Below are 26,284 nucleotides of genomic sequence, written 5' to 3' on the forward strand. Positions count from 1 at the left end.
TTTTGTGTTTTGGTATCACTACCAACAACTGTGCTAAGTATGATTTAAATCGGTTCATAACCTGACATAGCTGCCATATAAACCGATCAAGGGTCTTGACTTCTTCAGTTATTAAAGGGCGTAATTCTTATCAGAATTGCCTGCAGTTTTGCACGTGGTGTTTTGGTATTACTTCCAACAACTGTGCTAAGTATGATTCAAATCGGTTCATAACCTGGTATAGCTGCCATATAAACCGATCTTGGATCTTGACTTCTTGAGCCTCTAGAAGGCGCAATTCTTATCCGATTTGGCAGAAATTTTGTACAACGGCTTCACCCATGACCATCAACACACGTATCTAATATGTTCCGAATCGATCTATAGCATGATACAGCTCCCATATCAACCGATCTCCCGATTTTACTTCTTCAGCCCCTACTAGGCGCAATTATTATCCGAATGGACTGAAATATTACACAATGACTTCTACAATGTTCAGCATTCAATTTGGACAAATTTGAATTTGTCCCTTTAATTTAAGTACAATCTATCGTAGAATAAGTCGAAGTATATGAAGTCAAATTGTGAATTGTAAATGAATTTGTAGCACGTAAGAAAATATCTATTAGCACAAAGTGTATATATTGTGAATTTCTAATCTTAAGCCATTTTTAGTACTTAAGCTCATCTGCAATTCTTTTACTAATGAACTGCCCACTTCTTCTACAACCGCAGCAAGGTGAGCAACACATCTCTACTCTTTCTCTCATAATAAAACTAGTGTCTCTATATCCATACCCGAACTTTACCATTGCGTTATTTTTTTTCTAACTCTTTTTCATTGGGTTTACCTTCTCGTCATCTAACTTATTATTCCTCGCTCTATGAGGAATAATAAGACTAGTTCATCGCATATTATTACAGTCCACACAGCATCGACTGAGGGAATTCCGCCAGTGACGTCACCGCCTCTTTTCTCAAAGCAACAGCCGCTCTAACCCCGCTTCACGTCTAACTGGAAAACCCCCACTCCTGTCCATGGTCCTTCGAAACCGTTCACTGAGTTAACCATCAATTGAGGTAAATCCCATCTGCAGTGTCTAGCATACGTAGATGTGTGTCATCGTTTCGGTAAGTGAAACCACATAAGTTGTCTAAGAAGTCAAGTCAAACAAAACAAAAAGACATAAAAAGGCAGCATACATTACATACACACTCAAAAAAAAAAGAGAAAGAAAAAAGGAGATAGTGCCACACACAAAATTTACAGAAGGTCAAAATCGCATGTGAAAATTAAAAAACGCATTTTTAAATGCGGAGTGAAACAGGGGAAATTCTACGTAAAATCCCTTAAAAAAGAGATAAAATTTGTTATACTGCGGAGATTATCAGCTCGTCTCTATTTTTCTCAAAAAGTGTGTATGTAAATGCCTATGTCTATATACATAAAAAGATAGAATCGTCAATTGTGAGAGGAAAGTGCTAAAAGTGCAAAGAAGTGTTGTTTCTGTCTGTCCTCATGTGTTGGACACGGTGAAAAGTGCTGAAAATAACGTTATTCAAAACATATTTTTACCCGTCTCTGAAAATTGCTTAAAAGTAGTGTTATTTTGTTCGTTGCCATAAATCCCGTTAAAGTCAAATGAAAGTCGTTTAAAGTCTACATAACGGATTATGATTACAAGAAAAAGTACATAATTTATACCAAAAACATAAGATTCGGTAATACATAGGCGGTTCTATATACAACACAAAGTTCAACGATCGTTTCGTACAGTGTATAAGGGAACGGAGATTAATGTTAGCTCTCTCATTAGATTGGTATTGAGAAGAGAACAAATAACTAAACTGCAACAGGAAAGGCCAATGCCAACCACGAATGAAGAGCAAAGGAAAAGAAGAAGCACTCAGACAGACAGACACACACTTACAAGAAGAAGAATTTATTACATTTAAATAGATTTGAAGCTAAATGGAAATGAAATAATTAAAAGGAAAACAAAGGGCAAAATTTAAAAGAAGTGTAAAAAAAATAATATCGCACTTATTGAAACACTAATTCTAAATCACAGCACTATAGTTTTTATTGCACGGCTCCCTCACAAAAAAAACGTACATTATTGCACGATTCTATCTCCATTTACATTTCAAGTATAATCACCATCATCCACCTGCGACAAACGTAAACAAAAAAAAAAGAAAAAACAACCACGAACCTATCAAAGCAACTGGGTTACGAAAAAAAAGAGAAAATTAAACTGAAGACATAATGCGTAAATAAACAAAGTGAAAAAAACATAAACGCCATTCTCCGCTTAAGCTTTGTTATTGGCAAGTATGAGTGTATGTTTGTTCAAGGGGTCTCGTCCGTGCTGCTTACTCCCTACGCATTGACTCTGTCGCTGCTCAACAGGCAGAGCCCACGCGTTCAGCCACCTGATACACACACGTACATATGTAGGCAGGTTGGTTCGCTCTCACTAGAAGTGGTCATATGAGGATCAAAACAAACCACCAAATACGCGGTGTTGCCAGACTAGGGGGTTGGTAATATGTTGTGGGATTCATGTTTTTCTGAAAAAATTTCCGCGCTTATGTAAGTTGACGGAAAACCAACCCGTCCATAGAAATAGAATAGAAGTTTGGGAGTAGAAGAACAGTGGTGTTCATATAACGCCAGCAGACATACTCAAAAAAAAAAAGATAAAAAATAAATAAATAAATGTTGGATAAATACAGCGGCAGTGCATTCGTGGAGATTTACCTTTCAATTCATATGTAATCTGAATTGATAAGCAGGAATAGTTTACATACTAACAGAGTCAATATATATATTAACTAACCCTTTTCATTACAAATCATATACGTATTGTTTACCTGATTTTCAGCCTTTGTGTGAACTTGTTTAACAAGTTAAAAATTTTTTTATGAATTAGACAGAGATATTTGAAGAAATTTTTGGGGTTATAAAGGCGTATGTGTTTTTACAATTTTTGGAAATTGATTTACACATATGATCAAGAAACCAACTCCAAGTAAATTTCAACAACTACCATCTGCAGGTGTTGTGAATTATTGAATACCCTAATTGCCCAAGTCTCTTAATGCACTTTCCTATACAGTAGGGGTTGCTCTATTGGACCGCGTTTCACAAGTTTGGTGCATTCAATAGAAATTTAATTTTCAGACACCACTGGTCCATCCTATTACGCTCATGTCGGAGATTTCAGTCCCTCACTGTGAATTATTTGGGTTGACTCTGAAATTTTGCCTTTGGTATTGTCGCTTTGAGTCTAAGACTACCCTTTAGACGCCCGCAAAGATTCTGAATTTTTAATTATGTATATTTGGCATATGATGCAAGACCCGCTACTTTAATTATTCAGAATATTGTCACCTCTCTTGTTAGCGGAACAATTTGACTATTCATCGGAGCTTTACGCTTGCACTCAATTCAATCGCAAATCAAAATTGTTTCTATCTCCCTGTGTTTCCAGAGGCAAACGAAATTTCTTACGACTTTTTACCAAATAATTCTGCTACGCTAGATTTGTTTTCAGACCGGAATTGAAAACTCTTTACTCTTCGCTAACTCACCCACTTTCTCATCGTACACTGTGTTGTACGCTTACTCGCTCTCTTTTCCCTCGTTCACTTTATTTTACGAAATTAATACATGATGAACTTGGAAAACGGAACGGCAGACTTGGCGTCACAGCCTTCAGTATCTAATCCTTTATCGAATTCCGCTTCCGCAATCAAAACTTCGTCGAGCCATGACAAGTTTCTTTTCGATTGTGACCATTTGATCAACTTTTGCACTCAGTTTGAACAGAGTGACATTCAGGATCAAACTGATTCGGTATTGGAAGTGAAATTGGAAGATCTCGAGAATCGGTGGCAACGACTGCAGGCTACCTATGAAGGTCTCATGCTAGCTCCAAGGAATGTCAATACCAAAGACTTCCGGGAGAATGCTAGAATTAATTTCAATGCAAGCTCCGAGGCCTATTACACGGCGAGGTCCCAAATCCTAGATATTCTAAGAATGTCAGGTGGAAATTCTCGCCAAAACGCGAGACATAGCCTTATTCCCGCTTACATTCCCCAGCCTTCGGTTAACCACTCTTCTCAAGATGTTGCTAACAGTTACATCAAAGTCCCGCCATGTGATACAGAGGTATTTAAAGGAGGTTACGAAGAATGGCCGTCGTTCCGTGACATGTTCACGGCGGTTTACGTCAACCATCCGAAATTGACAAGAGCTCAGAAATTGTATCATTTGCGGAACAAGACTAGGGGTGCGGCCGGCGCCATAGTCAAAAGATACACTCTTTGCGACGAAAACTTCGAGCTCGCTTGGAGTGCTCTAAAGGCTCGCTATGAGAACAAGCGAGTCTTAGTAGATAATCAGTTAAAGATTCTCTTCAACATTCCTTCAGCTTCTGTGGAGAACAGTGAGGCAATTCACAAAATTCAATCCACCGTGAATGATTGTCTCTGCACTCTCAAGACTCTTGACGTCAATGTAGAAAGCTGGGATCCCATACTGCTATACTTGGTGTCGACCAAGTTGCCAGATGAAACGCTGGCTCTGTGGGAACAATCCCTCAGATCTCATCGCGATCTTCCTACCTGGAATCAGCTCGATGAATTTCTCATCAACAGGTATGAAATCGTGGAACGGCTCTCGAGCATAAAAGCCACAAAGACCAGAAGTTCGCTCCCGTCTCAAAGCAGTGGTAAGATTCAAACTTATCACTCGCAAGAAAAGCTAAGCTCTTCTTGCCCCCTGTGCAGTTCCGACCACACAATAAGGAGTTGTGGACAGTTTCGGAAATATACTGCACAACAACGCATAGATTTTGCATACAAACACAAATTGTGCATAAACTGCCTCTCCTCATCTCATCTCAAGACAAATTGCAAGAGCGTGAACACTTGCATCATTTGTCATAAGCCACATCACTCTCTGCTTCATCTAAGAGGTAAGCCAGAAGAAAAAACTGAGGATAATACAATCCATTCTGGTCACGAGGATGACAAGGGTCAAATAAAATCTTCTGGCATAAATTTAAGAAACACGTCTCATAATGAAGCTCCCTCAACTTCAGCCGCAAGGCGATCCTCACAGGTTCAGGCCAATTTTTCGGCCAACAACGACATGATTTTGTTACGAACAGCTCTAGTTCGTGTTGAACATCAAGGGGAGTTATTTACGCTAAGAGCTCTTATTGATCCCGGGTCTCAACGGACCTTTATAACACAGAGAATTCAGAAGCGCTTGCAAATTCCCACTTCTAAAGCGCATTTTGAGATTTTTGGAATTGGCGAACAGACTCAGACGTCGAATAAAGAATGCCAACTAGTCATTGTTGCGGAGAAATACGATGTCCGCTTTTCAGTCTCGGCAATAGTATTGCCTAAAATGACAAAATGGCTTCCGTCCGTATCGTTCGAAATCTCAAATCCCTCAGAGTTGGAGGAGCTAGATCTGGCCGATCCAAATTTCAATAAATCCGCTCAAATTGACCTGATTTTAGGCAATGATTCGGAACGATTCATAAATATTGAAGGTATCAGGAAGAATATATGTGGCGATACCTCAGCATACAATACAGTTTTTGGCTGGGTATTGAGCGGTCCAATGCAAACTGAGAGAATTTTCTCATTTTCCACAAACGTGGTTGAATCCGAAGATGTGAAAATAAGCGAACTTCTAAGAAAATTCTGGGAGCAAGAAGAGGTACCTATGGCTCCCCCTCTTTGCAAAGAAGATCAGTTTTGTGAAGAGTTCTACTGTAAAACTACGTCCAGATCCCCGGATGGTAGATACGTCGTGAGACTGCCTTTCAAAGCAGAATTCTCCGACGCCCTATCTCTTGGCTCATCCCGTTTTCTAGCGCTAGCTCAGTACAATCGGATGGAGACAAAGCTCTCTGATGATCCCGAGCTAAACACCGAGTACAATTCAGTGTTAAACGAATATATTTCTCTCGAACATGCTCAGGAGACCTCGTCTCAGGAGATTAACTGCGGTGGAAAATACAATTCCTTTTATCTCCCTCACCACGCAGTTGTCCGACCAGAGCACAAGTCCACGAAAGTGAGAGTCGTGTTCAACGCATCTCGCAAGAGCAAATCGGGTTACTCTCTGAACGATGTCCTCCACACTGGGCCTACACTACAAACCGATTTGACATCTGTGATCCTCAGCTGGCGTAGATACCGATATGTGTTCTGTGGGGACATTCAAAAGATGTATAGGCAGATATGGCTACATCCTATCGATAGAGCATATCAGCGAATACTTTTCAGACCGGATCCTAAGGGACCGGTGAGAGATTTTGAACTGAAAACAGTTACCTTCGGCCTGAATTGCGCACCGTTTTTGGCGATTCGCACCCTCTTACAACTTGCCTCTGACTCTGAGAACGAATTTCCCAATGTCGCGAAAGCATTGAGGAAAGAGACATATGTCGATGACATTTTGTCCGGCGGCTTCTCTATAGAGGACACCATTCGGGCGCAAGAGGACTTGAGATCAGTTCTTAAGCAAGCGGGGTTTTCTCTCGTCAAGTTGACTGCGAACGATCCACAGTTGCTCGCGCATCTCCCACCGGAGAGTCTGTATGACTCTGATTTCCTACGCTTCGATGAATCAAGCACTACCAAGACACTTGGTATCAGGTGGAACGCGCTCACTAATTCGTTTAGTTATACCCTCGGCCCTTTACCGACAGACCAGCCCATGAGCAAACGCAAGGTCCTCTCTGCCGTCGCGCAATTGTTTGACCCTGCAGGATGGGTTGCCCCTGTAGTGATCAGGTCGAAGATACTGATACAGCAACTTTGGCTAGAAGGGCTGGATTGGGATGACGAACTCGGCTCAGAGACCCTGCTGAAGTGGAATTCTCTAGTGAATGATTTGAATCACATCGGGGCGATTTCCATACCTAGATGGCTACAGTATCATCCCTCTGATACCGTGGAGCTTCACGGGTTCTCTGACGCGTCTCAAGCAGCAATGTGCGCATTCGGTGTCAAACCTCCAACTCGGTTGTTTTCTCGAATTTGCTCGTCGCAAAGAGCAAAGTAGCCCCACTGAAGCCTGTGTGCCTGCCACGTCTAGAGCTCAACGGAGCGTACCTCCTCGCAAAGCTTGTAAATTTTGTATTATGCACTTTCGATCTAGACATTAGTGGCATAACTCTCTGGACGGACTCATCCATTGTCCTTGGTTGGTTAACAAAACCACCATGGACATGGGAAACGTACGTGGCAAATCGGACGTCCAGAATTCATGACCTTCTTCCAGGGGGGACATGGCGGCATGTCCCTACTCATGACAATCCAGCGGACCTCGGCACAAGAGGTTGTAGGCCGCAGGACCTCACCTGTAACTCATTGTGGTTTCATGGCCCGAATTGGCTGACGAACCCACCGTCAGAATGGCCGAACAGGAACCCTTTGGTTTCCCCGGAAATAGGGAAACGCCTGGATATCCAAGTTATACACGAGACAGTAGAAGACTCAGACCTCTTGCTCAGATTCTCTTCGTACCCGCGAGCACTGAGGGTAGTCTCCTACATATTCAGATTCTACCATAACTGCCTTGGTAGATCTAGAGGTGACACAAGAAACTCCTCTCCCATTCTTACCCAAGATGAGGTAAGGCACACCAAATCCCGTTTAATAAGGTTAGCCCAGATGAAATGGTACCCTGAGGAATACAAGCAGGTTAGTAGGGCTGAGGAATTGTCCAACAAAAGTTCACTACAATGTCTGAACCCCTTCTTAGATCGGGACAAAGTCCTACGCGTTAATGGCCGACTCGCGGCCTGTTCTTTACCCTACAACGAACGATTTCCCATCATACTGCCGGGGAACTCTCGCCTTTGCCATTTATATTTGCTCCATTTGCACGAGTTTCTCGCCCACGGTGAGTGCATTCTCATGTGTCGTATGATTCAAACAGAGTTTTACGTCTCACGACTCAAGCCGAGAGTGAAGAACATCATTCATAAATGCAAGACTTGCATCATTTTTAAGAAGAGACCGTGCGTCCAAATAATGGCTCCGCTCCCCCCTGACAGATGCACTATTACACCAGCATTTCACGTGACTGGTATAGATTTTGCAGGACCTTTTGAAATTAAGGTTTCATCCCTGCGCCGATCCCCTCTCCTGAAAGGCTATGTGAGCATTTTCGTGTGCTTCGCTACCAAGGCCGTACATTTAGAGCCATGTTCCGAGCTCTCCACAGCAGCATTTGAAGCCGCATTCTCTCGTTTCCTTGGGAGGCGAGGCCTACCTAGAAAGGTAGTGTCTGATAATGGGAGAAATTTCGTAGGGGCCAGTCGCAAAATGCTTAGAGAATTTAGAAGTTTTATTCAGGTGGCGGCAAGCGACATTGCGGAAAAATATGCTACACAGGGTTTCGAGTGGCAGTTCATACCCCCTCATGCTCCACATATGGGTGGCCTTTGGGAGTCGGCTGTTAAATCTTTCAAGCACCATTTCAAAAGAGTAGCTGGTGCTCATTTGTTTACCTTCGAGCAGTTTTCGACCGTCCTTGCTCGAATTGAAGGAGTTCTAAACTCACGGCCCATCTCCGCTATCTCTGAGGATCCTAATGATCTCACAGCCCTAACACCCGGACACTTTTTGAAAGGTGCTCCAATCATGGCATTTCCCGAGCCTAGTGCTGATGACATTTCCCTGGTGAATAGGTGGTTGAAGCTTAAGGCAATCCATCACCAGTTTGCTATACGATGGAAGGAAGAATATCTGAGGACGCTACAGAAGCGATATAAATGGAAAACCACTTCACCCAACATAAGGGTCGGCGATCTTGTGGTCGTAATGGATGATCTACTACCGCCTAGCGAATGGCGATTAGGAAGAGTGGCCAAGACTCACAATGGTTCGGACAAGAACATTAGGGTAGCCGACGTAAGAATTGCATCGGGAGTCATTACGCGACCGATTGTTAAATTATGCCACTTACCTTTGCTCAACCAACCCCAATAGAAATCCTAGTATAATACTATCTCGATGCATCATTGTGTTTGCTAAACCATCTTATCACTCATCTTATCTCGTTCTCATAGGCTCTATGTCACTTGTTGATTGCATTACCAAATCATTAACATCTGTCTTCTTTCAGGTCAAATATGAATGCCCAAGAGTTATACAAGTGCATGCTTTGCAAAAAACGTCATGCCCTCAGGTTCTGCCCACAATTTATACTGATGACTGTAGAAGACAGGAGAGCCGCCGTTCGACAACACCGTTACTGTCGAAATTGTCTGGCAAAAAGCCATTCTGTAGTAGAGTGTCAGTCGACGGATACGTGCCGAAAATGTGGGTTTCAGCATCATACAATGCTGCACCCACGAAAACTTGTACTGAAGTCAAAAAGCTCCAACGCCGCCTCCAAGTCGCACTCATCTAACCAACCAACTTCATCTCGGCCCCAAAGAAATCCAGCAGCACAGTCCAATGCCACAGCCAAATCACGCCTTGGCCAACGTCAGCACTCAGCTTCGGCTGGCCAACAACAACAACAACAAAGGCGAGCCAAAAGGCACAATAAACCAAAGGGTCAAAGAAGCCACCAACAACAACCACCCAAGCACCAACGAAAATTGAAGACCCAAAAGTCCAACAAAGAGCGCCCACTAACTTCACAACCCAACTACTTAATTTTATCTGAAGCCATCAAGTCGTTGGCAACAGTGTTATGCGCTTCACCAAATCTTGCGCAAGCGCAAGGCCGGCGCCATGGACAAATTTGAATTTGTCCCTTTAATTTAAGTACAATCTATCGTAGAATAAGTCGAAGTATATGAAGTCAAATTGTGAATTGTAAATGAATTTGTAGCACGTAAGAAAATATCTATTAGCACTAAGTGTATATATTGTGAATTTCTAATCTTAAGCCATTTTTAGTACTTAAGCTCATCTGCAATTCTTTTACTAATGAACTGCCCACTTCTTCTACAACCGCAGCAAGGTGAGCAACACATCTCTACTCTTTCTCTCATAATAAAACTAGTGTCTCTATATCCATACCCGAACTTTACCATTGCGTTATTTTTTTTCTAACTCTTTTTCATTGGGTTTACCTTCTCGTCATCTAACTTATTATTCCTCGCTCTATGAGGAATAATAAGACTAGTTCATCGCATATTATTACAGTCCACACAGCATCGACTGAGGGAATTCCGCCAGTGACGTCACCGCCTCTTTTCTCAAAGCAACAGCCGCTCTAACCCCGCTTCACGTCTAACTGGAAAACCCCCACTCCTGTCCACAATTCATTTATGGTCCGAATCAGACTATAACTTAAGATAGCTCCAACAGCGTACCTGAATTGAAAAGAACCCCGGACCCTGGTTCTGTTCGGTTTGCCAGAACCGCCTCCATCATCGATCGGTTTTGATGAGGTGTAACAGGTGCATGGATTGGGTACATTTCCTTGCTTACTCTGGCCTCGCATCACTACGGGAGTATAGCCGTAATGAATATATTCCAAGGTGCTGAGCGAACATAGACAGTAGTGGGTCACAGGGATCGTCGTCGTTGCCTTCTGCGTCCTCGGCGGCAATATATGCAACAGCAGCATCCCAGCCCCAATATTGCTTGGTCACTGCCGGGAAGTGTATCAATTTTGCAACTCAACTGCAACGGTCTCCGTGGCAAGATCGGCGCGATTGTGGATTTTATGAGTCGGAATAGATCCAGGAGACAAAGCTGGCCAACACTTACAGTTTTCACAGTAGTCACCGATACAATGTGCTACGTAATGATCGCTCAAGGAATGGAGGTAGGGGATTGGTCTTCGTGATACACACACCCATCTCACCTGCGCCCGGCGCTAGTGACCCCTACATGGAGTGCATGGGGATAGCAGTCAGGTCCGGTACTGCCGAGATAGAGCTATACAACATGTGCATACCGCCGGTTGGTAGCTATGTCCCAACTAGTGTCCCCTACATGGAGTGCGTGGGGATAGCAGTCAGGCCCGGTACTGCCGAGATAGAGCTATACAACGTTTACCTACCGTCGGTTGGTAGCTAGCCATAATCGTCTGGTTCTAGGGGACTTTAGTGCGCATCACATTTCATGGCATTCTCGCCTAGATGACGACCAACGTGACATGGCTTTGACAGAGCAGATTGAAGGCTCTACGTTTTGCACGATGAATGAGGATGCCCCCATTAGGATTGCGAGAAGATGTAGCAGCTCGCCAGACATTTCCATTGCATTCCCTAATCTCCTGAGTGACATATCCTACAAGCCGTCATCTCTTTGGTGTCAGACCACCTCCCCATAATTCTCACCATCGACCGAACACCCGACTTCATAACCTCTGAGCACCGAACGTTTATCAACCAGGAGAAGGCCGATTGGGCTGGCTTCAGATAGTACACCAATCGCCGCTTCAGTGAACCTCCACTCCTCTCGGATGTGCTAGTTGCCAAGAGGAATTTCCGAGACATCATTCAAGCAGCAGCCGCTCGCTTTATATTAGCCGGTCGAATGCCCCTAGTGCGGCCAAATTTCCCGGCCCAGGCAGTGATACTCGCAGACGAGCGTGATGGGATTCGTTGTACGGACCCCGCTAACCCCAGAATCAGTGAGCTGAATCTGCAAATAAACAGGGTAGTCAACGAACATAGGCGGAATTTGTGGCTGGAATACTTGGAGCAATGTAACTTAGCCACCGGTTTAGGCAAGCTGTGGTCTACTGTTAAGTCACTCTCGAACCCCGGTAGACGAGATAACAGGGCCTCAGTCACTTTTGGCGACGTAACCGTGACTAATCCGAAGAGATGCGCCAGGTTGTTCAACCGTCAATTTATTGAGCATCCCGAGAGTGACAGGGCAAGGAGGAGAGACATTCGTTGAATCCGTGCTGCCCGAGCCAATGGACAACCATCACAATTTACCGTGGGCGAAGTTATGAATGTCATCCGTGGCTCCAAGTCATCCAAGGCATTGAGCCCCGACGGAATCTCTACACTGGTGCTGAAGAATCTGGATTTACCTGGAGTTGAGTACCTTACTACTGTGCTCAACCTGTCTATGAACACTCTTAAAGTTCCCGATGTCTGGAAGATAAGCAGAGTGATCTCGCTGCTGAAGCTTGGAAAGGAACCGAGTTTAGGCCCGATCTCCCTTCTCTCACCAGTAGCAAAGACACTTGAGGCATTACTCCTCCCGAGCCTCGTAGGAGAATTTCCATTCGCCGAGCATCAACATGGATTTCGAAGACTGCATAGCATAACAATAGATTTGCATGCTATCACACACATGGCACACATTTGCCGTGGCCTGAATCAGTCCAGGCCATGTGATAGGACGGTCCTCGTGGCACTAGACCTATCGTAGGTCCATCGACCTATCGACCTCTCCAAACTAGAGTTTAGGGGAGTCGTACAGACCGATATCCCTTCTCTCACCAGGAGCAAAAACACTTGAGGCGTCCTCGTAGCAGAATTTCCATTCGCCGAGCATCAACATGGATTTCGAGGGCTATGATCGCACACATTTGCAGTGGCTTCAATCAGCCCAAGCCATGTGGTAGGACTGTCCTCGTGGCACTGGACCTATCGAAAGCATTCGACACGGTCAGCCATGCCAAACTATTTGAGGAAATCGCCAACACGTCCCTCCAGCCGGACCTCAAACGCTGGGTTGTGTATTATCTGTGTGGTCGCCAGTCATTTGTGGAATTTAGGGATAAGAAGTCGAAGCAACGTAAAGTGAAACAGGGAGTTCCCCAAGTTGGGTGACATCTCCGGCACTGTTTAATCTCTACCTATCCTCCATTCCACCCCCTCCAGACGGCATAGAGATCGTCTCATATGCGGACGATTGTACGATCATGGTATCAGGCCCCCCACCCATTGTTGACATCTACGATAGGTTGAACGTCTACCTCAACGAACTTGCCTCATATATCGCTGCAGGAAATCTGAAGATATCTATCTATCCGGCCATCAAGTATTCCAAAATACTTGGTGTGACATTTGGTAGCTCTTACACATTCTCCTCACATGCCACAGCAGTTTTTGCTAAATTCAAAAGTAGAAATAAGGTCTTCAAGTCACTTGCCGGCAGCACTTGGGGTGCTGACAAAGAAACCTTGTTGACCACGTACAAAGCAATTGGCCGGTCTGTGGTAAGTTATGCAGCGCCAGTGTGGTCTCGTCGGCTTTGTGGCACGCAATGGAATAATATTCAGATCTGTCAGAATGCCGCCCTCCGAACTGCGACTTGCTGTCTCCTCAGTTTTCATGTGGACCACCTTCATCAGAAGACAAAGATGCGACCAATGCGAAGACATAACTGCATGCTGTCTAAGCAATACCTTTTGGGCTGTTATTACAGAGACCATCTAAATCATCATCTTGTGGAGAGAAATCCACCACCCAGAAGCCTTAAGGTAAATCCAAATGATCTAGAGCGTGAGGTTCAGCGCTACAAGAAAAACCTCTAGATCAATCGGCATATCAAGGGGGTCTAGACAACATTCATGCAGCCACGGAATCAGATGAGGTAAATAGTTACCGGGAGAATGTTGTCCTTGGAGAACAAACGCCTCCCATTGCACCTGAAGAAATTGACTTCCTCTGGCAAACCAGAGTAGTTTTGGCTCAATTACGTTCCGGCCGATGCAGCCGCCTCAACTCCTATAGAGCAAGGATAGATGCCAACGTCCAAGATGTATGTCCCGATTGTAACCAGGAACAACACGATAAACGTCACCTGTTTAATGGTCCAGCCAGACCATCTCGACTCAGACCCAGATCCCTGTGAATGCACCCCATTTTAGTCGCAGAGATCCTGGATCTTGACACCCAACAGAATCAAGCAGACGAAGGATAGAACACAACAACAGCATAACCTTATCTTGACAATATGAAAATCTTCATATAACTGCAGTATAAGTTCGTATAATAACGTATAATAACCTTTTTATTATTTGCCCAAAACTTGCAACCTGCAAGACTGTGAATATTACCTACCCCAAATATCATAAAGACTTACTAAGGTGTTTGTATATGTTGCCATACATTTGTTTGGGTGTTACTGTGATTTGTACGATATAGAATTTAATGAAGTTGTTAACAGTTTCCCATGTTCATCCATACCGCTAGTGTCCTCCTTACCACACATTTTCCTTGCATTCGCATTTGTCTCATCATGATTTCCCTTAACACAATATTTGGAGTGGTTTTGGCCTAGCTTTCACTTTATATTTATCTCATCTAGGATCCAATATTGTGTTACCATTGAATGAATGGAAACTAGCCGCATACATTGACACATAGTTAACATATGCATATGAGATAGTACAGCTGAAATATTTTAGCTCAAATAGCAAAAAAGGGAATATGATAAGCCTTGGAAGACTTCGAATGATAAGCCTTCGACCACTATCACTATACCAAGATTCCGGTATCTCCGTGAGTCCTGTCGTATCCTGTGAAAAAAGGGTTTTCATCAAAAGCCTCAACATGTCCTCATTGCCTTTGCTCTTACTCCCATGTTGTCTACTTAAGTTTCAGTTTGGACATGATTTCTTGAGAGAAACTTTTTTATCTTGGCAGCGTCATGAACGCTAGCAACCTGTTCGCAGAAAAAAAAGCTTACAGGAGGCACCTTTTGCCGTTCTGGTTATCTTATTGTATTCCTTGAGCCGAGTGTAATACACATCCCAATAAACTTCGGCTTTTTACGACGTGCTCTGTTAAGAAGTCTGCGGACCTCTTTCCCAATATTGCGAATCTTCCCGGTCTTTCAGGAGTTTTCTTGGGCTGATTTTCTTTCCTGAAGAGGACAACTATCTTCGAAGGACCCCAATGCAGTCGTAATCTTTTTGATATTTTCGTCAATGTCTTCTATGCTTGGACAATCTAAATTATCTTGCCCAAGTCTTCTTCTGAGTAGCCTTACGAATTTTGTCCAGTTGGATTTCAACTTAATCCGGAAGCTTATCGAACTCGGCGCTGGCCGTGCTTTTCTAAATCTAATGTAGCGTTGATTAGAGAAAGAGTATTCCATGAAGACCCTCCAATCGTGAACCTCGTCGATTAGATTTTCCGAACATATCGTCACATCTAATACCTCCTCCCTAATCCTATTAACAAAGGTAGCGGTGTTACCAATATTAGGTCGTTAGTATTCATGAACTCTGCCAGGGATTGGCCCCGCTTATTAGTGTTGGTACTACCCTACGAAATGTGGTGAGAGTTCGCATCACACTCTATTATTACCTCGTTTCCTATCTGTTTTGCTTTCCTCACCAGCCGTTGCAGCTCCGACGTGGGTGGCGGTGTCGGAAGGCAGATAAAGTGATGCCACGTATGCTCCTCCGTCTCCCTGTCTCACCACTGTTGCATCCGACGTTGACAACACTGGGCAAAATAAAAAATTTTATGACAAATAACGAAGGTCCTCGGCCGTGTACCAGTATTAGCATTGAATAATTGGTAGTCGATATGGTTCAGTCCAGAAACTTTGTTCCGGGTCGTCCATGGCTCCTGAATTAAGGCAATATGAATCTTACCCTTGCTGATTTTCTACATCAGAGCGTGTGTAGCAGTCTCGCTCCATTGGAGATTTATCGGGATTACCTCAATCATTGGTTCTCCAGTAAATGGGCATCTTGAGAGTAGGGGATGATCTCATCGTCTGATTCCTGTTCTTTAGACTGCATTGGCTTTCCTGTCACTGCACTGCCTGATGTCATCGTTTTAGGTTCTTTGCCTAGTCTAGTCCTCCGACTCTTTATAAAGTCGATTATGGTTCCATCGTCGGGTCCCTGTTCGTAAGGCTGTATTGGGCTTTCATTCCCTGTATTGCCTGATGTTTCAATACTAGGACATCAGCCTATCCCAGTCTTCCAAATCTTAAGTAAATGGGCATCTTGCGAGTCGTTGATGGTACCATCATCGGCTCACTGTTCGTTGGGTTGCATTGAGACTCCAGTCGCTGCGCTGCCTAAAGTTTCAATATTGGGGTCTTTACCTATACCAGTATTCCGAATCTTGAAGTCGGTGATGGGTCCGTCTACGGGTCCCAGTTTGTTAGGCTGTGTTGGGTCTCTCGCCACCGCACTGCCTGATATTTTACTATAAGGATCTTTGCTTATCATAGTCTTTTCAAAATTGAGAGATGCTGTGATTGTCTCGTTGTCAGCCCCCTATTCGCTGGGCGGTGTTGAGTCACCTGCCACTGTATGGCCTGATGTCTCAAAATAAGAATTTCTGCCTATCTTAGTCTTCCCAATCTTGAAAAAGACAGCTTTGCCCCCGTAGTGCGCCATGCCTTTACTCTTAGCCAAACTCGTCACGGAGACTTGATTAATGCCAACCACAAGGAGAGTTCAGTACTCCTTCTCCTCCCTGTGGAAGACCTCCCACTTCTCTGCGACCAAACCTTGGTTTTGCTTGCCCAAGAATTCAAATGTGCGTTCTATAGCAAATTTACTGCCACGTCCCTTGTTGAAGACCGTCTCCTTTGTGAGGTGAGGGATAGCCATCTTTCTCACCAGGTCGAGCTTTGCGCCCTCCCAGGGAGCGTGAATACCTCTGACGAGCTGTTTGACGATATCAATACTGGAATAATTGGTAGTTGACACGATTAAGACCAGAAACTTTGCTCCCGGTCGTCCCTTGCTGAATTTACGTTGTATGAATCTTGCTGATTTTCTCCATCAAAGTGTGTATAGCCGTCTCGCTCCGGTAGTGGTATATCTAGATGACCTCAATCGTTGATCCTCCACTTAATGGGCTTCTTGGAAGTGTGTGATGGCTGTCATTGCCGGCTCCCTGTTCATTTGGCTGTATTAAGGCTGCTGTCACTGCACTGGCTGCAGATGTTGCAGTTACCACCTTAACTCCTACGATTTTCTAATTTTGTAAACCTTACAAAAGTGGTGAAATGCCCCACATAAATACACATGTACGTACAAATATGAATGACCCCATGATATTGCGATACTGCTTGCTAGGCGACCTTATGCTATATCATGCACTCAGTAGGCATGTCCAACAAACCTTAATTTGTATGAGAAATGTACCCCTCTCTAGGACCACAACCTTCTGTGTGACCAGCAATGCTGTTACATCCGCCTGTTATAAATGTCTGCCTATTGGCAGAAGGTGCGGTAGAAGGAGCAGAATAACCAACAAAATCCATGTATTCTAGAGGTCCACCAAGCTCCTCGTACAATTTTTGCTATTGTGGCCAATGTAATTGTGATTGGCGGCGGTAGCCGCAGTTGAATCTCAACATTGAGTTGAAATTATGTGGTTATGGAAATTGGAAACCAATGAACGCGCCTTGATTCCCAGTTCTATTGACAAATGTGTTGATGCCTATATGATTAGCTAATAAATATGAACTCCATTGTATTTTATTGCACATGAGAAGCAATCACTAGGCATGATTGGATTTCAAGTGTTGTTGATGTTGTTGTGATACTTGCTACGATTATTAGACCACGTTTTCATTTAATGAAAAACTAGTTACATCCTTTTGTATGGAAATTGTATTGTGGAGAATGTTTAGAGTGCACAATGACCTAATTAACATGAATTGTAACAAATATTAGTGTTAACGTTGGGAATCTGAGTATTTAGGGGCTGTGTTGCATGGCAAAAGCCTTTCCTTTCTTCTTTTCTACTACGGATCAGTAAGGAATGGCAAAAGTCAGCCGGTACCGACTATGAATTACCCTACACCTACACTTATAAGTACAAAGTGGAAGAAGGGTTGCCAAAAAGTAATTGCGGATTTTTCATATAGTCGGCGTTGACAAATTTTTTCAACGGTTTGTGACTCTGTAATTGCATTCTTTCTTCTGTCAGTTATCAGCTGTTACTTTTAGCTTGCTTTAGAAAAAAAGTGCGTGAAATTTTGTTTACATTTGTTTGTTTGGCGTCAATTTTAATATGGAGCCCACAAAGGAGCATTTTCGTCATATTTTACTTTATTATTTCCGTAAAGAAAAAAACGCTAAAAAGTTACGAGATGTGTATGGTGATAAAGCCTTAAAAGGAAGACAGTGTCAAAATTGGTTTCGCAAATTCCGTTCTGGAGATTTTTCACTTAAAGATGAGCCACGTTCAGGTCGGCCAAATGAAGTTGATGATGATCAAATTAAAGCATTAATCGAATTGGATCGTCATGTAACTGAGCGTGAGATATGAGAGAAGTTAAATATACCAAAATCAACCGTTCATTATCACATAAAAAGTCTTGGACTGGTGAAAAAGCTTGATATTTGGGTACCACATGTATTGAAAGAAATTCATTTAACAATCCGAATCAACGCTAGGGATATGCACCTTAAACGCAATGAATTCGATCCGTTTTTAAAACGAATCATAACTGGAGATGAAAAATGGATTGTCTACAACAACGTTAGTCGAAAACGATCATGGTCCAAGCATGGTGTACCAGCTCAAACCACTTCAAAGGCTGATATCCACCAAAAGAAGGTTATGCTGTCTGTTTGGTGGGATTGGAAGGGTGTGGTATATTTTGAGCTGCTTCCAAGGAACCAAACGATTAATTCGGATGTTTACTGTCAACAATTGGACAAATTGAATACAGCCATCAAGGAGAAGCGACCAGAATTGGTCAATCGTAAAGGTGTCATATTCAACCAGGACAACGCTAGACCGCACACATCTTTGGTCACTCGCCAAAAACTGAGTGAGCTTGGCTGGAAACTTTTGATGCATCCACCATATAGCCCTGACCTTGCACCATCAGACTACCATTTATTTCGATCTTGGCAGAACTCCTTAAATGGTAAAACTTTCGGCAATGATGAGGCTATAAAATCGCACTTGGTTCAGTTTTTTGCAGATAAAGGCCAGAAGTTCTATGATCGTGAAATACTAAATTTGCCAGGAAGATGGCAAAAGGTTATCGAACAAAATGGCAATTATATATTTGATTAAAGTTCATTAGAAGTTTTATTACAAATGCATTTACTTTCTTTTAAAAAATCTGCAATTACTTTTTGGGCAACCCTTATCTAATCTTGAACCAATTTTTATGGACCTGGGTGGATGCTTTCAGATGGGTTATTAAACAACCCGCATCAAATTTCGAGCAACAAAGACGAAACGAGTCCCATTGGTGTGTATTGCTATCTTTGACTTCCCGTGGGCACACCTGGGCACACGTGTTCCGCCCGAATCCTGGCCGAGTTCTGGCGAATTTTTCATTTTTCAAGTTTTTTTGCCTGTTAGGGCGAAGATCATTAAATTTTACAATTTTTGTTTGTTTCTCTTTCGAGACGAGTTCAATGATCGGAGATGCAAATGGAAAAATCTCTGATCATTGAACTCGTCTCGAAAGAGAAACAAACAAAAATTGTAAAATTTAATGATCTTCGCCCTAGCAGGCAAAAAAAAACCTGAAAAATTAAAAATTCGGCAGAGCCCAACCAGGATTCGAACCTGGGCATACGGAACAACAGCAAGAGCCATTGCCGTTGTCTTAGCGTTCGAAGTCATCTATACAACTTCTAACAGATGCACAAAATCATGTGTAGTACGGAAGAAGTGTAATTTGTCACAGAAAGAATATCTGTCATTACACAAAAATACATGCATTAGGAAAAGTACAGCTAATAGACAAGGTTGTTTTTGCTAATAATACGATTAAAATACAACATACCAACGCACGGCCCTTGAAGCCTTCACACCTAATATGGTTGAAAAGTCTTCTAACCAAAGATGAAACGCGTCCCATAGTGGTTGGTGTGTGTTGCTATCTTTGGCTTTCCATTTCCATTTGCAACTCCGATCATTTAGCTCGTCTCGAAAGAGAACAAACAAAAAAATAGTAATAACTACTGTTGACAAATGACAACATTATTGCCAAAATGTTGTTACCCAAAATCTGACCATCATATATATGGAGCTTTATCTAAATCTGAGGAGCCTGCGTGGCGCAGAAGTCAGCATGTCCGCCTATGACGCCGAAAGCCTGGATTCAAATTCCGTCGTGAACATCAGAAAAATTTTCAGCGGTGGCTATCCTCTTACAAATGCTGGCTACATTTGTGAGGTATCCTGCTATGTTAAAACTTCTCTACCAAATGGTGTCGCATTGCGGCACGCCGTTCGGACTCGGCGTAGAAAAGGAGGCCCCTTATCATTGAGCTAATTATTTAATCGGACTGTACTCATTGGTATTAGAGAAGTATACTCTATTCCCTAATAGACTGATCATGGGAAATTTAGTATATCTAAACGGGTCGTAGGCTCGAAATATGACCTGAATCCGAGGATAGTCCACTGGCTCTACAGGAGCGTGATTAGACCAATACTTACTTACGCCTCAGCAGTTTGGTGCATTGCGATGGAGAAGAAGTGCAACATAAGGACCATACAACAGGTTCAGAGAACATTTTGTCTCGGCATAGGAGGTCACCGCAGCGCAGAGGTTAGCATGTCCGCCTATGACGCTGAACGCCTGAGTTCAAATCCTGGTGAAGCCATAAAAAAAAATTTTCAGCGGTGGTTTTCGGTGGTTGCAATTTGCAATAGGTAGAGCGATGAGGACCACGCCCACTAGGGCACTGGAGACTATTCTAAATATCCGACCCATTCACATACAGATTAAGTTTGAGGCAGCCACTGAGGCTATGAGACTTAAGGCGATGGGAGAATGGATTGAGGATTAGAGCATATCAGACCATTGCAGAATAATTGAGGCGACAATAGGAAAATCGGAAGGAAGGGAAGTGGTTTCCGATCGGATACCTGATATGAACCTTGAGGTCGAGTGCGAGGCACTGCTGCCACCGGCACAGTCTTGGATTGACGGAACCCTAGTGTTGCCATCTGGAAGATCATGTTACACGGATGGATCAAAGCTAGAGGACAGATTGGGCCTGGGGGTCTACATTGAGAACCCAGGGACTGTGATCTGTTTTAGACTGCCTGACCATAATACTTTCCTGCTGGCGGAGATCCGGGCGATCACAGAATGCATGAGGTGGTGTGGTGTTAACGCGAGGACGTCGAGTATGAACATCTTTACGGACAGTAAATAGGTCATAAGGGCAACAATAACCAGGACGGTAAGGTCACAAACAGTCTTGGAATGTAAGGAGATCAACGCCTTCTCTGAGGATGGCAAAATCCGCATTGTTTGAGTGCCGGGCCATAACGGAGTAAAGGGGAATGAAAGGGCAGGTGATTTGGCAGTGAAGGCCAGAGGACTGCCGTCAATAAACTTGGTTAACTCGAAGCCTTTCGGGTCGACGCAATCCGAGTTAAGGGCATGGGCGGCGAATGCGCATGGAACCCTATGGAACAGCGAAACAGATCCAGATCGTAAGGGGACGAGGCTATTATTGAAAGGAAGTAAGAAGGAGGTCAGTATAGCTTTTGGTGTCTTAAGGGGCACATAGGACTACGTGCTCACTTATGTAAAATCGGTGTGGCATGCGGGGAAGATGATGAGACGTTGGAGCGTTTCCTTTGTCATTGCCCGGCTTTCGCTTCTAATAGATACCGGCACTTAGGTGGGGACACAATACCAGACATGAACCAACTAAGGGGCATGTCTGGAAAATAATTAAGGATTTTGTAAGTAGCACGGAATCCCTTACTCAGATTTTCTTTTTCGAAGTTTCTTTTTTAGTATTTAGAGCGCACAGCAAACCGATTATTGGCTTAGGGTATGTCCATAGTGGCATGGGGCGGATAAATATCTGCACCCTCTTTTCTTTTTTGGCTCAAATCGGTTCAGATTTGGATATAGTTGCCATATAGGCCGATCTCTCGTTTTAAGGTTTTGGACCCATAAAGCTGTATTTATTGTCCTATTTCGCTAAAATTTGGTGACTTATGTTAGGCTTTTCGATATTCGCGTGGTATATGGTTCAGATCTGTCTATATTTGGATATAGCTGCCAAAAAGACCAAAATTCTGTTCCACTCAATGTCCGTGCCGAATTTGGTCCAAATCAGACTATATTTCGATATAGCTGGTATGGGGCCATAAATTATGCATTTTTCACCGGACTATGACGAAAGATAGTTTATATATATACCTGATGTGGTGAGTATCCAAAGTTCGGTCCGGCCGAACTTAAAGACTTTTTACTTGTTTGTGGAAGAAGTGTTGACGATTCGTGAAGCATATGTGGTTTGTCACCTGACCAATTAGGCATATTTTGCTTATTTACGAACCCAATAACCAAAAATGAGAAAATATGAGAATTTGAAATGGAGTTTACGCTCTTAAAGTAGCGTTCACCGACTCCAAGTTTTGGTAGTAACTTTTTATACCCTCCACCATAGGATGGTAACACCTCGAAATATGCGTCTAAGACCCCATAAAGTATATATATTCTTGATCGTCGTGACATTTTAAGTCGGACCAGCCATGTCCGTCCGTCCGTCTGTCTGTCGAAGGCGCGTTAACTTTTGAAGGAATATAGCAAGCCGCTTGAAATTTTGTACAAATACTTCTTATTAGTGTAGGTGGGTTGGGATTGTAAATGGGCCAAATCGGTCCATGTTTTGATGTAGCTGCCATATAAACCGATTTTGGGTCTTGATTTCTTGAACCTCTAGAGAGCGCAATTCTTATCTGATTTGGCACAAGTTTTGTACAACTGCTTCTCCCATGGCCTTCAACATACTTGTCCAATATGGTCTGAATTCATCCATAGCTTGATACAGCTCCTATATAAACCGATCTCCCGATTTTTCTTCTTGAGCCCCTGCAAGGCGGAATTCTTATCCGAATGGACTGAAATATTACACAATGACTTCTACAATGTGGAGGCCACCGTAGCGCAGAGGTTAGCAGGTCCGCCTTTGACGCTGAACGCCTGGGTTCGAATCCTGGCGAGACCATCAGACAAATTTTTCAGCGGTGGTTTTCCCCTCCTAATGCTGGCAACATTTGTGAGGTACTATGCCATATAAAACTTCTCTCCAAAGAGGTGTCGCACTGCGGCACGCCGTTCGGACTCGGCTATAAAAAGGAGGCCCCGTTATCATTGAGCTTAAACTTGAATCGGACTGCACTCATTGATATGTGAGAAGTTTGCCTCTGTTCCTTAGTGGAATGTTCATGGACAAAATTTGTTGTTTTTAAAAATTTGTTCTTCTACAATGTTCAGCATTCAATTCATTTATGGTCCGAATCGAACTTTAACTTGATATTGCTCCAATAGCATAACAGTTCTTTTTCATTATTCTTTGTTTGTATAAAAAGAGATACCGCGCTCGACAAGTGCGATCCATGGTGGAGGGTATATAAGATTCGACACGGCCGAACTTAGCACGCTCTTACTTGTTTTCTTTACCCAAGCCATTACAAAAGGCATTGAAAGGTAGCTGAGTGTGTGTCAGTTGCGCTCAATGTGAGCTATCATGTGTATTGCATAAAATGTAAAATATGATTGGCAACTCAACGAATTTAAAGCATCCTTTTATGTTTTTTAGTCTTTGAGATTCGCTAGCGTCAACAACGATTGCTGGTATAAGGTGTGAGCATGCCATTCGCTTTATGTCTATCACTTGCACTCATTTTTAAAGTGGCTTGCTGCTGTTCTCTGGTGTATATGCGAGAAACAAATTTCTGGCCTTGGGCATTATCATTGTCTGGCTTAGATAATCTGATTCGCCCATATAGACACGCATACGCGTAGCCGTGTGAATATGCATACGTTGCATATTCTCACAGGTGAGCAACCCAACAGCAAGGGAAAATAGAGATTTTTTGCCAAATAAATATTTAGTTTTCCAACTGACATAAAACTATTAAGAGCATTATTAAAACACATCCGCTCCGTAAGGAACTCAAGTCTCAAAGGTTAATATAGCCAGACCCCGGATCTTCGACTCAATCTTTAATTTAGCCCGATAACGCCTAGATTAAGTACTGCTTACTAAATAAAACCTATTACAACGATTATAACAAATCTGTCCCTGTCGCTGAAACAAATAAATTTCTGAGAATGACCCTGCCCCCGGTGAGCTGTACCCCAGGAACCAGAGGTAAACTCGCCGTTACAAGCCGTACGCGTTCGACCGCTATCGTGATTTTAACAGACTGACGTACAGGAAGACATGGCTAGATCGACTTACAATGTCGAGACGATAAATATTTCAATGTGTTGTACTGCCAAATATATTTTTGGAATAATTAAGCTACAAAGCAGCATTAATTCTACTTTTGTAAGTAATAGGTGGAATCTCTGTAAACTTTTTGATTTGGTAGCACTTACATTATGTTTAAGTACAAATAAGAAATGTAAAATTAAGAATGAAGAACAGTCATATTAAAGTCATAGCTTGGACGTGATCGTTTCATTTTTGTTTTCACGTTACCCCTCAGCAAAATTTTTTACTTCTTGTTTAAATTGTTTATTTGCATTCCAATGGTATTCAACTTTTTTTTTATTTGCTTAACAAATTTCCAATGTTTCAACATGAAATGTACAAAAATTGCCCATAACACTTTTTTCTTCAAATATGATCCATCTCAGTTAGCAAGAGTTAAAATGAAATTTCAAGGAAAAAAATTTGATCCCATAAAAAAAAGGAAGAAGTATAAACAAATTTTCATGTTGCCTCTGCTGAGAACAAATTGCAATAAAAATCTTAATTAAAAAATTTAATTGAAATTTGCAAAACCAAATTGCAACAGCAATTTTATGTCAATGTTGACAAAATTTCATTTATTTTGGCAATAAAAATGTAGTTTCACATGCAATTATCTGTGCAAGGAAGGCAGATACATTTGTAGAAAAACATCTTCAGTACTGTGTCACTGTCAATGTGAAAAACAAGTGTAATATTGAAAAATTTTAAAAAAAATCTAAAATGTTAATATGTGTGGATACAATTTCATGTGGATTCTCAGAGTCAATATTAAACACCAACAGATTGAGAAGATCACATATGGACAAAGTTTGTGGAGCATCATTATACCCTCCACCATAAGATGGGGGGTATACTAATTTCGTCATTCTGTTTGTAACTACTCGAGACCCCATAAAGTATATATATTTTTGTAGGTCGGTTGGTATTGTAAATGGGCCATATCGGTCCATGTTTTGATATAGCTGCCATATAAACCGATCTTGGGTCTTGACTTCTTGAGCCTCTAGTGTGCGCAATTCTTATCCGATTGAAATGAAATTTCGCACGACGTGTTTTGTTATTATATCCAACAACTGTGCCAAGTATGGTTCAAATCGGTCCATAACCTGATATAGCTGCCATATAAACCGATCTTGGGTCTTGACTTCTTGAGCCTCTAGCGTGCGCAATTCTTATCCGATCAGAATGAAATTTTGCACGACGTGTTTTGTTATGATATCCAACAACTGTGCCAAGTATGGTTCAAATCGGTTCATAACCTGATATAGCTGCCATATAAACCGATCTTGGGTCTTGACTTCTTGAGCCTCTAGCGTGCGCAATTCTTATCCGATCAGAATGAAATTTTGCACGACGTGTTTTGTTATGATATCCAACAACTGTTCCAAGTATGGTTCAAATCGGTTTATAACCTGATATAGCTGCCATATAAACCGATCTTGGGTCTCGACTTCTTGAGCCTCTAGAGTGCGCAATTCTTATCCGATTGAAATGAAATTTTGCACGACGTGTTCTGTTATTATATCCAACAACTGTGGCAAGTACGGCCCAAATCGGTCCATAACCTGATATAGCTGCCATATAAACCGATCTTGGGTCTTGACTTCTTGAGCCTCTAGAGGGCGCAATTCTTATCCGATTGGAATGGAATTTCGCACGACGTGTTTTGTTTCGATACCCAACAACTGTGCCAAGTATGGTTCAAATCGGTTCATAACCTGATATAGCTGCCATATAAACCGATCTTGGGTCTTGACTTCTTGAGCCTCTAGAGGGCACAATTCTTATCCGATTTGAATGAATTTTTGCACGAAGTATTTTATTATGATATCCAACAACTGTGCCAAGTATGGTTGAAATCGGTCCATTACCTGATATAGCTGTCATATAAACAGATCTGGGGATTTGACTTCTTGAGCTTCTAGAGGGCTCAATTCCTATCCGATTTGGCTGAAATTTTGCATGACGTATTTTATTTTTACTTTCAACAACTGTATCAAATAAGGTTCAAATCGGTTCATAACCTGATATAGCTGCCATATAAACCGATCTGGGATCTTGACTTCTTGACCCCTAGAGGTCGCAATTATTATCCGATATGCCTGAAATTTTGTACGACGGATCCTCTCATGA

At 42.6% G+C, this 26,284-nt stretch overlaps 4 protein-coding genes across 5 annotated transcripts in view; all 4 read left to right on the forward strand.

The window, feature by feature from the left end:
• The first annotated feature begins 631 nt into the window (after window positions 1-631).
• Window positions 632-10,249, forward strand: LOC131994977 (uncharacterized). Of its 2 annotated transcripts, none has more exons than XR_009397017.1 (3): window positions 632-1,113; window positions 9,152-10,000; window positions 10,186-10,249. XR_009397017.1 is itself a non-coding variant. In XM_059362327.1 (3 exons), exon 3 carries the CDS (start codon window positions 9,159-9,161, stop codon window positions 9,780-9,782), a length of 624 nt encoding a protein of 207 aa, XP_059218310.1. In that variant the 5' UTR covers window positions 652-721; window positions 907-1,113; window positions 9,152-9,158; the 3' UTR covers window positions 9,783-10,064. The 2 variants fall into 2 exon arrangements, 1 of the variants encoding a protein (XP_059218310.1); XM_059362327.1 differs by lacking the exon at window positions 10,186-10,249 and having other exon boundaries at window positions 652-721; window positions 907-1,113; window positions 9,152-10,064.
• On the forward strand, window positions 3,662-7,081 carry LOC131994818 (uncharacterized). The gene has a single exon (XM_059361718.1). The coding sequence runs from the start codon at window positions 3,662-3,664 to the stop codon at window positions 7,079-7,081; it is 3,420 nt and encodes a 1,139-aa protein (XP_059217701.1).
• Window positions 8,056-9,024, forward strand: LOC131994819 (uncharacterized). The gene is made up of 2 exons (XM_059361719.1): window positions 8,056-8,937; window positions 9,016-9,024. The coding sequence occupies exons 1-2, from the start codon at window positions 8,056-8,058 to the stop codon at window positions 9,022-9,024; spliced, it is 891 nt and encodes a 296-aa protein (XP_059217702.1).
• Window positions 10,250-19,441: 9,192 nt separating the features above from the next.
• Window positions 19,442-26,284, forward strand: part of LOC106094619 (methionine-R-sulfoxide reductase B1) — a 117,132-nt gene continuing 110,289 nt past the window's right edge. The window contains exon 1 of the mRNA XM_059362326.1: window positions 19,442-19,446. The gene's annotated coding sequence lies outside the window, so the exon portion shown is untranslated. The remainder of the gene's footprint in view (window positions 19,447-26,284) is intronic.

This window comes from Stomoxys calcitrans, chromosome 2 (assembly GCF_963082655.1).
Source record: "Stomoxys calcitrans chromosome 2, idStoCalc2.1, whole genome shotgun sequence".
NCBI lineage: Eukaryota > Metazoa > Arthropoda > Insecta > Diptera > Muscidae > Stomoxys > Stomoxys calcitrans.